At 33.7% G+C, this 15,915-nt stretch overlaps 1 protein-coding gene across 1 annotated transcript in view; it reads right to left on the bottom strand.

Annotated features, from left to right (window-relative positions):
- PIK3C2G (phosphatidylinositol-4-phosphate 3-kinase catalytic subunit type 2 gamma) overlaps positions 1-15,900 on the bottom strand; it is a 323,071-nt gene extending 307,171 nt beyond the window's left edge. The window contains exons 1-4 of the mRNA XM_039222254.1: positions 15,226-15,900; positions 9,533-9,615; positions 5,946-6,103; positions 513-627 (exon numbers count right to left, since the gene is read on the bottom strand). Coding sequence (XP_039078185.1) covers positions 513-627; positions 5,946-6,103; positions 9,533-9,615; positions 15,226-15,900 — 1,031 coding nt within the window. The remainder of the gene's footprint in view (positions 1-512; positions 628-5,945; positions 6,104-9,532; positions 9,616-15,225) is intronic.
- Between the last annotated feature and the right edge of the window lie 15 nt (positions 15,901-15,915).

Below are 15,915 nucleotides of genomic sequence, written 5' to 3' on the forward strand. Positions count from 1 at the left end.
AAGTCAGGCAGAGAAGGACAAATATCATATGTTTGCACATATAGGAGGATTAGGAGGAACTTGACGGAGGACCAAGGGGGAGAAGAAGGGGGGAAATGGTGGGGGAAAGGGAGAGAGGCAAACCATGAGAGACTCTTGAATGCTGACAAAAACTGAGGACTGATGGATGTGGGGGGGAGGGGGGGAGGGGCATGGAGGAGGGCACTTTGGGGATGAGCACTGAGTGTTATGTGGAAACTAATTTGACAATAAACTATTTGTAAAAAAAAAAATATATATATATATATATAAAACATGTTGCCATAAATACACAGAATACAAAATAAAACTAAGAATGAGACTGTTGATATAAGTCATAAAATTTTGAATTCACATTAAAAGGAAAATTGATTTAATTATGCTGGTTATAAGAGTATAATGTTTGTATAAAGTATGTTTAATAGAAAAAAAATGAAGTGTGTCTTAACATAGGTTGTAACAATGATCAAAATTTACCTTAATAAGATACTTACTTCTGTAAAAATTCTTCATAGCCACATATACTTAGAAGATGATCTTTGGGGAATAACTGGTCATTTGTACAAAAATGTAGAATCTCTGCAATTAGGTCCTTGACAAGATAATTAGCTAAAAACAAAGATAAATAATAAGTTAATAAGAGCTTCTCATATATTGGCTGGGGAAAAGGTTTTGAGCACAAAAAAAGATACACACATTATGAACCATTGTAACTGTCTAGCTCCATCAAGAGAAATTAAAATAAGATGCATCTCATTTATTAGTCTCGTTACATTTGGAGATACTTTTGAAAAATATTGTTTGCATTTTCTTTATCAATCTGTCTTCATATTATCGACGGAGCCAGGTATTGTATTCCTCATATTAAAACTTGAATATACCATGGCTCTCAGAAAAAGTATTCTACTCTGGGTGCTCACAGAGACTTGGGAGATGCCAAGGACATTATATAGTGAGTGATACTGGTAAGCGAAGAGTCCAAACTAAATCTGTCAGATTCCAAAGCTTGTGCTCTGGATGATTCTAAGTCTCCACAGTTTACTGTTCTTCCTTTTCCATGTAGAAGTCACTCAAGTTTCCATCTTGGACAGCATTATAATAACTTTAATGAGCATGTGCTTTTTTTCTACACCTCTGGAGCTCAAAGTCTAAGCATACTGTAGGATACAAATCCTTTGTCTTTACTTTCCATATTCTTCCCACTAAACTCTTACATACATATGCCATTTAATAGTGGCCAGCATGTTACTGACTTACGGTAATAGTTGTCTATGAAATACTACAGGGCTCGTTTATTATCATAAATGATAATAGTTGAAAATTGTGTGTGTGTGTGTATATATATATATATAAACATATATATATATATATATGTTTCCGTGGCTTGAATGTGAACTCATGATTGCAATCAATGAAGAAAGTGAAAACGGACTGTACCAATGACCATTAATCAGAATTTGAACAGCATACTGCAAACACTCAATTGTATTTATCTGAGCTGTATTTAGTTTGCAGTCATCTTGTTTACTTTGCTGTCGCTTCTTTTTCTGCCATACCTTTTTGTTTAGAGAAAAATGTTTTTGACACAAACTGGCTAACAAAATGTAGTGCAATTGATATTGCTGAACCTGCCACAAAAAAGTGGGGATGAGAGAGAATAATATTAGATTTAAAGAGAATAGAATATTAGATTTAAAAATATTAGATTTAAAAATGTGGGTTTTAAAAAAAAAATAGGCTTATTTATTTATTTTGTGAGACAGAGAGGATGGAGCAGAGAGAGCAAGAGGGAGACAGAGAGAATCCCAAGCAGTCTCCTGCTCAGTGCTGAGCCCAATGTGGGTCTCAATCTTAAAACCACAAGATCATGACCTGAGCTGAAATCAAGAGTCATATGCTTAACTGATGAGGCAACCAGCCGCCCCTAAAATTGTGGGTTTTATGATAGATGAAGATATTTTCTAAGAAATGGGTAGAGAAACTAGTAAAGATTATCTTAGAATTAAGGGTTGTGGAAATGCTTTGACATGGAGAGAGTTCTCTTCAACACAGTGTTGCTTGGAAATAATGACTGAGGTAGCATGATTGCAACTAAAGATAATAAGGCCACAGCAAAACCGTGACTGTAAGGGCATTGGCAAGGAGGGGAGGACATTGCCAGTCTATAATGGCAGGAAAATGTCTCCAGAGACACCAATTCATTTTAATTAATTTGCTCCCCCATTTCCAGGCTGGATCCCCTGTACTGTAGGGGGCATCCATGAAATCATTATTTCACTACATCTTTCCACGCTGCATGATAGACTCCATAGTCTAATTTCTGCTATTACTTCTCCCCTGTGCTTCAGTTTAATTATCTCCTACTGTTTCATGTTACTCTTCGAATGTTTCATTATTACTTCAAATTAGGCGTATTTAAACCTGAAATTATCATCTTTCTCCTTGAAGTCAACCCTTAAGTGTCTGTGAATTAAACTTCTCAAACATATTACAAGTGAACAAGTACTACGGCCTCTTTTACGTAGATTTTATACTTGTACCTTCAGTTTGACAGCTAATATGCTACTTTTCCCAATTTCTTGTACTCTTCCACTTTGTGCAGTCCTTCTCAACCTGTTGACTATACTGCCTACCATATTGAAGAGGCTAACATCCACTTGAAATTCTTTAACTAACTACTCTGTGCATTAAATCTAGTCTTTTACACATCATCCTCTATCTCTTTACATATCTTGTGAGATAGAAGTATGGCTTTTTTACTATATTTTACTTCTTAATCCCTGATTTTTCCTACCCTGAGTTCCATTTCCATCACTTAATCCCCTATCATTTTTATTTAAAAAATTTAATGTTTACTTATTTTTGAGAGAGAGAGAAAGAGAGAGAGAATAGGTGGGGGGGGGGGGGCAGATAGGGGAAGACACAGAATCTAAAGCGGGCTTCAGGCTCTGAGCTATTAGCCCAGAGCCTGATGTGGGGCTCAAACTTGTGAACACTTCATGTCTTGACCCAAAGTCAGATGCTTAACCAACTGACCACCTAGGCACCCCTACCCTTTCTTCTATATATTCTCCATTGTAGAGATGATTTTTTTTCTTATAATTTTTGTTTCTGTCTAATCTTCCAATAAAATCTCCCCACATACATTTCATTCCATTAAGATAGTATTTTTTAACCTTTCCAATACTATCAAGGTTCTTGGTAGATAACTTCTACAAACAGTTCTCAGTCATTATTTAACCTTTGCAAACTGGCTTCTACTTCCATCACTTTGCATGTCACAAATAGCGTCCTAATACTTTTCTGACCATCCATCATGTAAGTGTGAAAGTAAAGATGCTCTAGAGAAACTTTGTACTTGGAAATAAGGACACAGGAATCATCTTCATTGAACTGCCAACTGAAGTTGTGAAACAGAATTCTTTGCTCAAAACACCTACTTCTCTAGAAGGATTCTATTTCTTCACTCTTGGGGAAACTGTATTCTTTTTGGATAAAAATGCCTTAGCCTTATCCATGTTGTCCTCTTTATTTATCTAAATTTCATTATTTAAATTCTTGCAACACCGCCTTTTATTGAAGTCATTCTTGAAATACTCTTCAGATACACTATTTTGTTCTTCAGAGCACATCAGTATTTACAAGTAAAACACTTACATAAAGTGATGAAGGGATCACAGTTTTGACATAGAGATTATTTCAGAGTGAAGACATTTGAAATCTTTTTTGAACTTATATTATCTGACTAAAGCAGTGACTCCCTAAAATACAGCTTCCATTAACTTCCTTCTGAGGGAATTTCCCATAAGTTCCAGAAGGAGATAGACTGCCCATCCACTAGATGGTTCCTACTTTCCTACTGAAGCTCTAACTGACACCATACACACACATACATGCTTTTACATTAAGTTGGTATATAAACTTTTACCTGTATTACTCAGTATTGAGTAACCCCTGCATGCATACATAAATAACCTTGCTTTTTCTCCTATTAATCTGTCAGTTCAGTCACAGCCACCACCCTCACCCCCTTCAAATATCAGTGGATAGGGCGGAAGTTTTCCTTCCAGCAGTGGCATATGCTGTGTGTTTTCATGAAGGTGTCCTTTCTCCTTCTCTGCTGCTTCCTCCTTTTTCTTCTGTCTTTCACCCCTTCCTCCTCCTCTTCTTCCTCCTTCTTATAAACACTTTTAATATCCTTGAGAGCACAGACATCCTCTTGACTACTATACATCTCTAACACTAAACGCAATGACCTAACCACTTTCCTGAAACTTCTCATAAAAGTCAGAAATGGCCTCCAACTTGCCAAATTCAACAAAAGAACATGCAGAGAGAGAGAAATGTTGGAAATTAAATATTGTAAATTAGGAGAAGAAAAGCGGTCTCCCTAGTTCACAGTTACTCCCTCTTCTCCAGCAACTGAGGCCAAGATGATACAGATTGTGATTGGCTCAGTGTTCAACACCACTGATTTTGGCTGGGCAATCAGAATCTTGCTTTTAGAAATTTGGAATTGGATCTAGTAGAGAGTTTAAATTTTCTGTAGGTAGCTGGCCAAATAACATTTAAGCTTGAGAACTTGGCTTTCCATATGTTCTGGAAAAGCAAGGGAAATGAGTCAGCAGAAAACAAGGGAAACATGAGAAGCAATTATATAGAAGAGATGAGGTGAGATGCATACAGGAATTTTGGAATGCTTGTTCATCTGAGCGTTTACTGAATCTGCTGAGTTCTTACTCTTAAATTCTGAAAGAAATCCCTATATTCTTTCAGAATTTTTCTTTCTTATTAAGGAAGCAAAAGTTGGTTTTTGTTAGTTTCAAACCAGATGGTCCTAACTAAATATTCCAACATAACATTGCTATGTTTGTAGCCATCTGCACTAACTCAGAATCTTGACTAGAGTTAGGGAAAAAAACCCAAAGTAATAATAATATGAATAACGATGAAAGAAAATATTTGTTGTATCATTATTTGTCAAGAAAAAACAGTTCACATGTAGAAATTCATTTAGTAGCTAATAATGTTTAAAGAACTTCTTGTTTTGCAAAATAGTTGACTATAATAGTGAAATATTAAACTTTGGGGTGCCTAGATGGCTTTGTTGGTTGAGAGTCAGACTCTGGTTTTCGGCTCAGGTTATGATACCAGGGTCATGGGATCAAGCCCCACGTTGGGCTCTGTTTTGAGTGTGGAGGCTGCTTGAGATTCTTGCTCTCGCTCCCTCTTTCTCTCTCCCCAGCTCATGCTCTCTCTCCTTCTCTTTCTCTAAAGATGTATATATTTATCTTTAATACATATTACATAATACATCTAATATATATATTATTTATATATTATATATATAATATATATATAAAACATTACACAACTTTAAAGAGATTCTAAAACTCTAGAAAAAAAATCATCTGATGAGTTTGATAAGATGCAGATTCCAGGTTCCAGGATCCATCCCCAGAGACCTGAGTCAATGAATCTGCTCATTATGCATAAGGCTCCTATACTTCCTACCTTGAGAATAAAGACTATATATCAATGCCTATTATTTACATTTGAATGACATAGTTGTCAAATGTCAAATGTATTGTCATTTTCACATATATATTCACTCAAATGCTTTATAATCTTTTAGAAATTTAGTTTTGTTTTTAATATGCTGAAAATTTGTTACACTTGCCATCAGGTATTATACAGGAGGAAAGTAAAGTGTCCTGCGGTGAAGTATGTGAAGAGAGTTCTTGAAAACAATAGCTAAACGAATGTTAACAAAAGGTTTCCAGCTATTTTCCTCTTAACTCCACTTCAGGGCAAAATACTAGCATTTAATAACATTTCTTTTAATGCTTTCAGTCTGTGGACTCAAGGCTATGAAGCCTATTCCAACTTTATGTAGATTTTTATATTTATTTTACAAATTTGCTTACCGTATGGCTTAAAATGAAGTAGCTGTGTTGAGTTATCAATACATATGTTTATATTAAACTTAGTGTTAGAAAAAAGCTGACATGGAAATGCTGTAGTGGTGCTCCAGATCTTCCCTGAATTCGAATTAATGTCAGCTGCATGATATGTTTCTCTTATTCTGAAAAATATATGGGAAAAAATACTTAGGAGAAGATTATAAGAAATTTCATGCTCAGTTTTGCTATTGATTTAAAATATGGAAACAATCAGCAGGTGATTTGTGGTACCGTACTATTAATTAGGCCAGATTGGTAAGGATTACAATTATGCCAAAACAACCATAAAAGGTCGTTCTTTAGACTTCCCCAGGAGCATCTCATTTGAAGCTATTAAAAAATATTTTGTCATTTATCAGATATGAAAATTGACTCTGAATCATGAAGACTTCCTTCTCTGACATTACTTTTGAAGCTGGGTACCTCTTGTTTTTTGCTAACTTTCTCAGGCTGGAAGTCATTCATTTTGATTTAAGGATTTTGGTAAATAAATTATCTTACTTGTTTCCCATTGGTAAATACCATTCTTGGCTCTAAATTTTTGGTTTTTACACAGATATATGGATTTTATATACGTAATTTAGCCCAGAGGTCATTTGCACAAATTGAACAATTCCTTATTACTCAAATGAGTCAGAGAACTGCAAAATAGTTTATCCTTAGAGCCAAAAGCCTTGAGTTTGAATGCTGACGCTTCGATTTAGTAGTTTTATTGTCAGGGGCAAGTCATTTGATCATTTCCTTTGATTGTACAATTGAGGGTATTTATATCCACTTCAAAGATTTATTGCAAGAATTAAAAGTAAAAAGGCATGTGAAAGATTTCATAGAAGATAACTATATATATACCCATGTGATGTATCATAATTACCAATATATATTATTATAGCTGAATCTGTATTGATTCATGTTGTTGCCCACATGTAGAATATAACATAAAATTATTTGCAACTTAGATTTTTAAAATGCCTTTGATAATGAATATGAAATTATGGGGTTTTTTTTGTTAATTGTGCAGACATCTATATTTTGTAGTGCTATTCCTGAAGAGAAAGTTATACGCTCTGTATATAGAATGTCTGTTATACATTCTATGTAATATATCAATATGAATTACATCCTTAGAATTCATTGTCTTTATACCCCATTAAAGTAGTGCCATGCTCACTGAGATGGCTTAATCTCTATGCTGTTAATTTCCACAGAAACATCCCCTTCTTGAGGGGGCTGATAAATAAAAAAGTGCATGGGCTGGCATGTATCAGAAACAAAATCAGACTCCCATCCTCATACTTGCTGATTCAGTAGATCTGTGGATGAATCTTCATTTCCCCTACTAACAATTTCCCAAGTAAGCCATTACTGCCGCTGTTCCAGAGCTACAGTTTGAAAACCCATTGTTCAGGATAAATATTTGGGCCTCTCTCTATTATACCCGAGGATAAAGGTCTAGACTCCAACTTCTGGTTGAGGAGCTTCATGATTTAGCATTCTCCATATGATAGGATACTATTCCATGCATACATGATTTAAGCTACTTTTGTTTTTTATGAATTAAATTTAAAATGCAAATTTACGACCCATTCTGTTGTAAAACTTTGCTGAGCGACTGCTGTGGCCCAAACTTTATATATGCTATGCCATTTTATTGTATTTTTTACAAAAATATGACACATTCCTTGAAAGATGTGGCTTAAAAGCATGTCAAAAAAAGAAACCAAATCCGAAAAATTAGAGACTCTCTTTAAAGGGTGTATAACAGAATGCTAATAACGTTTTTAGGTATGGTTATTTAAATACAAGACAAAAACAGATTAAATTGGATACATAAATCCATTTTATTATGATTCTCTTAGGAAACCTGGCTTTCAAACTCAGTTTGGTCGTATTTTGAATTAAGAGCCTTCAACAGTGCCTAGTACATAGTAGATCTTCAGAAATGTTATTATTGGATGAATAATGTGTTTGTATACAAAATAATTATGCATCTATAAAGTTAATCATTTTATGTATGAGTATACATCAGAAAGTATTATTGAAAACCAAGATTAGTGTGTGTAAATATAACATATATCTTCCTTTCACTACTCTAAGGTTTATTATTATTTCATTGTTTTAGTTTTCATGGTTACTTTGAAAGGAACCATTGAGAAGAATTACATTTAGAAATTCAGAAAATGCACCATGAGCTACTGACACACCATCACATAAAATATTTTGAGTCACTATTACATCCACAAGAAGACTTCATCTAAGAATATTACATTATATTAAAAAAGGAAATGATGGGAAGGACTAGTAGTAAGTGTTTTGTCAATGGATTTATACCAGGTGATATCGTGTGATATTAAGAGAGCTATTTCTCATTCTTAGCTGGTGGAAATGATCATATCTTAGATTTAAAGTGTCAAGTTCCTGACAATGCTTGTCAGTTTGTGACAGTGAGTAATTTATTCTTAAAAGAATCAATATTGATATCTTTAAAGATCCTAATTTAAAAAAGAGTCATTTTAATTTTTTTCTGTGAACAAGAGTGAGACATTAATTAAGATTAAATATTTTCATGGATATGAGCTGCTATGTTTTATTTTGTTTTTGTTTTGTTTTGTTTTGTTTTTTGTCTGTATACCCTTCAGTTGTTCCAATAGGGTTACAAGCTTTTTAGGGCTGAGACCTTGCTTTTCTGTTTGTTTGTTCTACATTTGAATCTTTCTTATGCATGGAGTTGTTATTAGGCATTCAAATAGCCTTTAAATTAATTATTAAATAAATGATTCCAGTCTTTAGTCACAAATGATCATGTAGCAGGAAGCTGCTATAGCTGATAAGTAAGTTAAAGTTTATTTATTTGTATATTTATTATTATTATAACAGCTATCATTACATAAAAATCAAGAGAAGGAAAATGTAAATGCACACATTTTTTAAAACTTTTGGGAGCTCTAGCAACAGAAGAGATGGCATTATATAAATTGTAACTGCTAATAAGAAATTGATCTTAAAAAATGGAAGCTAGCTATATAAGTTCATTTTAAATAAGCAGAAAGGGGATCAGTGATGTTTTTGTAACATCTCCTAATGAACAAACGCCCATGCATTTGTTCATTATTCTGGAAATTCATTCAAGGTAAGATTGAGCGATTAAAAGGAGGGTACGCTCATCATTCTAAATAGTATATACCAGGTAGGAAGGATAAATCTGTGCTAATTTGGGACTGAGCCAGATAAGTCAGTCAGTTATGCCGTTAAATAAAAAATTAATTCACTGCAAACCTAATTGTCAACAAATAGCAAGAGCAGTCTGAAATTATGAAACACTTAACTTTAACTGTATTTTCAAGAAAATAAAATCATTTAACTAAAAACAACAAAAACAATACCAGAAGTGAATCAATGAACTGATTTGTCATGAATTTATATTTTTTATTGTTAAAAAAATTATAAAATTTTAACAATTTATATTCAAAATTAATCAGCTTAGTGATGTTATAAAATAGGCAAATTTATGCCACCACAGAAATTTCAAAGTTTAAAGAAATAGCAAGACTCACTTTTTTACTTTGTCGCAGAAGGAGGCCAGACTCTTATTACTGCCTTGAGGTACTTCAACTAGCTGAATAGAACAACCTGTCAACTTAAAATAAAAACTGTTAAATTAATATAGTTTGATGTGGAGAAAACATTAATACAATTCTCCAATTTTAACTTTGTTTTAAATATTCTGTCGGACGGGAGCCTGAGTGGCTCACTTGGTTGAGTGTCCTGAGTCTTGGTTTCGCCTCAGGTCAGGAGCAGGTATGTTTGTGAGTTCAGGCCCCACATCGGGCTTGGTGATGACAACTCTGAGCCTGTTTGGGATTCCTTCTCTCTCTCTCTCTCTCTCTCTCTCTCTCTCTCTCTCTCTGCCTCTCCCCACCTGTACTCCCTCTGTTTCTCTCAAAACAAATAAATAAACTTAGAAAAAAAATGATTCTGTCAGGAAGAAAGAATTTCCCCTGTCCTATGGTCCTTCGAGCTAGACTTAGAATCAGACTGAGATGAGACCAATTCACAAGAGAAAATCACACTTAAGAGGGATGTATGTGTATGTATGGGAAATCCACACAGGAGATTCCAAAGACAGTGAGACAACTTGAAGCTTATTTGAGCTAAGCAGAGGGTTAGGAGTCTGAAAACACAAAGGAGAAGAAAGCCATTCTTAAGAAGGTGAAAAGAGATGTTTGAAAACAAAGGTTGCCTTCTTTTGTAGATAAGTTCCTTAGGTGAAGGGGAGGCTGTGTTAATAGCTCTTCTCTTCTCTTCTTTTCAATGTAAATTAGGGCAGTTATGAGGGAAGCAGAGTTTTTCCTGCATCTGCTGTATATTTATTACTTTTAACTTGAAGTAAACTTAATGCCAAATTGGTACATTTTGGAGCATCCTGTCCTGCATCCCTTCAATTCATTCTGTTGTTTGTTTGCTTGTTTGAAGTGAGGTAATGCATACAGAAAATGCATGAGTCTTAAATATATAATTTGAGTTTTGAGGAATGTATACAACTGTGCTATCGAGATCATAATAAAATATAGAACATTTCCATCACTTTAGAAAGTTCCCCCACACCTCTTTCTAGCAAACTATGTGTATTTGGTAACTACTGTTATTAAGATTATTCAGATTTCTAATGTCATAGATTAAGTATATGTGCTCCTTTCTGGTTTCTTTCATTTAAATGATATATATATTTTTAAATTTATCTTTGTTGTCACACATCAGTCGTTCATTTTTTTATTGCCAATTAATAATATTCTATTGAATATTTCACAGTTTCATAATTTGTTTATCCATCTTTCTGTTGATGGGCATTTGGGGTGTTCATAGCTTTTATAAAGAAAACTATTGTTACTTAAAGTGTTTATAAGGACCTGTGTTTTATTTCTTATGAATAAATCCATAAGTGGCTCAATCAGAAGGTGGCGTATGATTAACTTTAAAAGAAGTAAAATTTGTTTGTATATATTGAGGCTATTATTAAGTAGATAACACATTTAAATTTATTGTATCTTCCTGATGAGCCCTGTTGCCATTAAGAAGTGACCCTTTTCTTTCTCTGATAATGCTCTGCCTTGAAATGTACTTTTTCTGTTATTATTAATAACCTTTTTGTTTGCTGGTCAAATGCTAAATCTGTGTTTTATTTACTTTCAATTGTGCCTTTCTTAAACTTGTCTGTTGTAGATAGTAGTTAAATCTTTTTTTATCTAGTTAGTCAATCTTTCTCTTTTACTTAGAATTTTAGTCTATTTATTTAGTATATTTATGGATATTATTGGAATGAAGACTGCCATATTCATTTTTCATTTTTAGTTGTTTCTAATTTATTCTTCTATTTTTCCTTCCCTGATATTTTTGGTTTATTTGATTTTTTGGTCTCATTTCATTCATCTGTTGGATTTTTAGTTTTTCTTCTCAGTATTATTTTTTAACAGCCTATACTAACTTAGAAGTGACTATATGCATCCTTAGCATATCATGGTGTATGTACTTAGAGTTAATACTGTACCACTGCAGTTAAAATGTAAGAATTCACAATAGCAAATACTGTTTATCCTCACCCTTTATGTTATTGTTGTCAAATATTGTTCACCTATATGTATAAAATCACTCTCAGTAAAAAGCTGTTTTGTTTTCAGTAGCTATCAAAATTTAAAAGTAGATTTTCATATTTACTAATATATTTACCATTCGTACTGCTCTTTGTTCATTTTTAGATTCCATCTGGTGTCATTTTCTTTGTACCCAGAGCACTTACTTTAGTATTTTTGTATGCAAGTTAGCTGACTAATTTCTCCCAACATTTGTTTTATAATATCTTTATTTCATTTTAAGTTTTGAAATGTATACTCAATGGATACAGAAATATAGACATATGTGTATATGTGTTTATTTGTGTGTGTGTGTATATGTATATATATATACATATATATATATATATTTGTGTGTATACATATGGATACATATCTTTTAAAATGTCATTCCTTTGTTGGGATGCCTGGGTGGCTCAGCTGGTTAAGCATCAGACTCCTGATTTTGGCTCAGGTCATGATCTCACAATTCCTGAGATGGAGCCTGCACTGGGCTCTGTGCTAACACTGCAGAGCTTGCTTGAGATCCTCTCTCCCTCTCTCTCTCTGCTCTTCTTCCACTTGCATCTCTCTCGCTTTCAAAAATAAATAAATAAACTTAAAAATATAATTTTAAAATGTCATTCCATTGTTGTCTGGCTTTCATTGTTTCTGACAGAAATTCACTTTACTTCAGATTATTGTTCTACTGTGTGAAATCTGTTTTCCTTCTCTGCCCTCTTTTATGATTTTCCTTTACTTTTGTTCTCAGATATTTGAGCATGATTTGTCTACATGTGGTTGTGTTTGTATTTACTCTGTTTGGGACTTGTTGAGCTTCTTAGATCTATATTGTGACATTTTACACTAAATTTAAGAAATGGTCAGACCATTATGTCTTCAAGTTAGTTTCCTATGTTTCCTCTCTTCTGCTAGCATTCCAAAATTGTCCTTATATCAGCCTACATGTCCCATAAGTTTGAGTCCTTGCTTATTTTTATATAATCATTTTATTTTCTCTTTAGTTTGGATCATTTTTCTTGTTTTTCTTTCAAGTTTACTGTCTTCCTCTCTGTCATCTTCTATATGTTTTTAAGTACATTCAGTGACTTTTTCATTTCAGATATTATATTTTCAATACTAGAAAATCCATAGTCTTTGTTTTTTTGTAGTTTCTGAGTTCCTCTTGAGATTCTTCATTGCTCTACTTATTATGCCCACCTTTTACTTTATCTACTTCAACATTCTTTTAATAACCAACTTAAAGTCTTTATTTGTTAATTTCAACATCTAGACTATGTCAGGATCTCTTTGTATTGACTGGGTTATTTTCTTGATTGTGGGTTAAAATCCTCTGCTTTACATATCTGTGCATCTATTATTATATGTTCAGCATTATAGATGACACATTGTAAATTGGGTTTTTTTGTTTTGTTTTTTACAAAGTATACAATTCTTCCCTGGCAGGTAGTGAAGTTCCTTTTGGTCTCTTTAGCCCCTATTTTATTTTTTGTTAGGCCATATCTATTTTGGCAGGTGCAGCATTCACTCTAGAGTACATGTTTTACATTCTTAAGAGAGATAGCTTTGGGTAATCTCAATTGAATGCCTAAACTACTCAGCTCAGTGCCTTCTCTTGCTAGGTTAGAACTTCTACTACATAACTACATAACTTCCTTGCAATACATAACTTCTACTTGTATGTGCTGAACACAACCACTTGGCCAAAAAACTACAGTAAATCTCATAGAGATTTCTGACTCCCACACACTGCCTACCTCCCCTGGCAATCTGTCCTTGAACTGCAGGCTCTGACTGCTCAAGCTTAGTGATATTGCTGCTCACATTGGGCTCTACTGGCCTGCTCTGCCAGCAAGAAAGTGCCCCAATGTGGAAGTGAGGATGATCATGTGACACTTTGGTGTTTACCACAATGATAAACTTTGGTAAAGTTGACCTCAAGGACCATGTCCTATACTGCTTTTCATTTAGTGTCTGAAATCAGAAGTTTAGTTGTTATATTCTGCCTTGATCAGAAATAGATGTCCCTAAAATTTACTGAAATTTTTTAATAAATTTTTTTTAATGTTTTATTTATTTCTAGGAGAGAGAGAGAGAGAGAGAGACAGCATGAGCAGGGGAGGGTCAGAGAGAGAGGGAGTCACAGACTGAAACAGGCTCCAGGCTCTGAGCTGGCAGTCAGCACAGAGCCCGACGCGGGGCTCAAACCCACGAACCACGAGATCATGACCCAAGCGAAAGTTGGACGCTTAATCTTAACCGACTAAGCCACCTAGGCGCCCCTGAAATTTTTTAACAAATTTTTTTATATTTCATTTATTTTTGAGAGACAGAGAGAGACTGAGCGCAAGTGAGGGAGGTCCAGAGAAAGAGAAAAACAGAATCCAAAGAAGGCTCCAGGCTCTGATCTGTCAACACAGAGTCCAATGCAAGGCTCGAACTCACAAACTATGAGATTATGACCTGAGCTGAAGTTGGATGCTTAACCGACTGAGCCACCCAGGCACCCTAAATTCATTGACTTTTTAATTCAGATCAGTTGAGTTGCTACCTTCTCTCAAGTGCCTCAGACAGAATTAGGTATTTCTTCTCCTGTGGACTCATTCTATCTGTTATTTTACTCTGTTGCCATTATTTGTTGACATTATTTGTTGACAAGTTAATTGGAGCAATATGCTGTTTCTGAAATCATGTCATGTCTTTTCTTTGCATTCATTATGCCTAAGTATATCATGTATATTTTAAGAATATGATGGTTGTTGAATAAATGAGGAGTCCTTTTGCTTCACCCTATAAATTGTAGCTGCAATGTTTCTTTTTTTTACTGTTTACTTCCAGTTTCACTGGTGTCTAGACTAGGTGTAAGCAGAGAAATATTCAAATATTATACAAGAAACTCTGTGGTGACTAAATTGATTGGAGAACTACTAATGAAACCATTAGGTAGAATTGCACTATGATTGCTTAATTTCCTACTCTTGGAATGATCCCAATAGAAGTTGCCTGCCAAAAATATTATTTAAGAGTCTCTGGTTAAAAGGACATTTTTCCTACCATAATGATATAAAGTTTTAATTTATGATGGAATGACTCAAAAATATTAATCTAATGAGATGTATGTGGTTTTTTTTAGTATGCATAATAACACCATAAGATTTAAAAGTACTTTCATCAAAAATTCCAACTATATTTTTATCCAATAAAATGTAAGGACTATAACATTTTATTTAGTTTGATAAAACTAGAACTTTAAAAATAATATAAAATTTTTATTTTTCTTCAGAAAAATTGTTAATTTAGGAAAACAGAATTTATGAATAACGAATTATTTTTTTAAAACAATAAAATGTAAGGACTATAATATTTTATTTAGTTTTGATGAAACTAGAAATTTAAAAATAATATAAAATTTTTATTTTCTTTCTTCAGAAAAAATCATTAATTTAGGAACACAGAATTTTGAATAACAAATTATTTTTTTTTTACAAATAATATCGATAGCTTTTCCTGTTTAAGGTGAATGACCCTCATTATCAATTAATCCAGTACATTATTGAATGATTCTTTCAGATTCTATTTTTTTTTTTTTTTAGGCCAACATACATGATACTTATACATACCTCTGTATTTTCTGGCTGTGTACTTTGCCAGGTCCTGGATGGAAAAGAACCTTCAGAAAGCATCAGGGAGTCCACAATGTTCATATTTCTACTTCTTTTATTCTCTTCTTTTGGCATGAAGTCAGTTGAGAAGGATGGATATGTAGAAGGGATGCTACTTTCAAATCCTATGTGGTAGTTATGATTTTCATTTTCTTTTTGACTCTGTGAATTAATTTTATCCAAACTAGTGGATGATGAACCTGAAATATTTAATCTGTAATCATCAGCAACATGATATCTTCCTATGGGGTTTCCCCAAGAGCTTGCTTTGTTCATATTTTCAGGATTCAGTAGCACAGAACCCCGAAAACCAATTACTGGTGTTTTCCTCACTTGGTGACTAGAGAGTTCTGAACTTTTAGAAGTTAATTCATTCAAGGATATTTGGTGTGTTTCATTTAACGAATGCCGTCTTGAGTCCCAGTTTGGTGCACAGGGTACAAAAAGTGTGTTTTCTTCAATTTCTCTCTGATAGAATGGACTTTTATTACTGATCTCATCTACTAGCTGATCAAAACCCAGACTGACTTGGCTAGGGAAGAAGGACTGATTTACAGAGTGAAATTCTTGGTGCTCATGCTGCTCTTGATGTGATTCACTGGTATTTAGATCTGTTTTCCAACAATATGCCATTTTTAATTTTATGTA

This window comes from Hyaena hyaena, unplaced genomic scaffold, assembly GCF_003009895.1.
Source record: "Hyaena hyaena isolate Hyena2069 unplaced genomic scaffold, ASM300989v1 scaffold_1089, whole genome shotgun sequence".
NCBI lineage: Eukaryota > Metazoa > Chordata > Mammalia > Carnivora > Hyaenidae > Hyaena > Hyaena hyaena.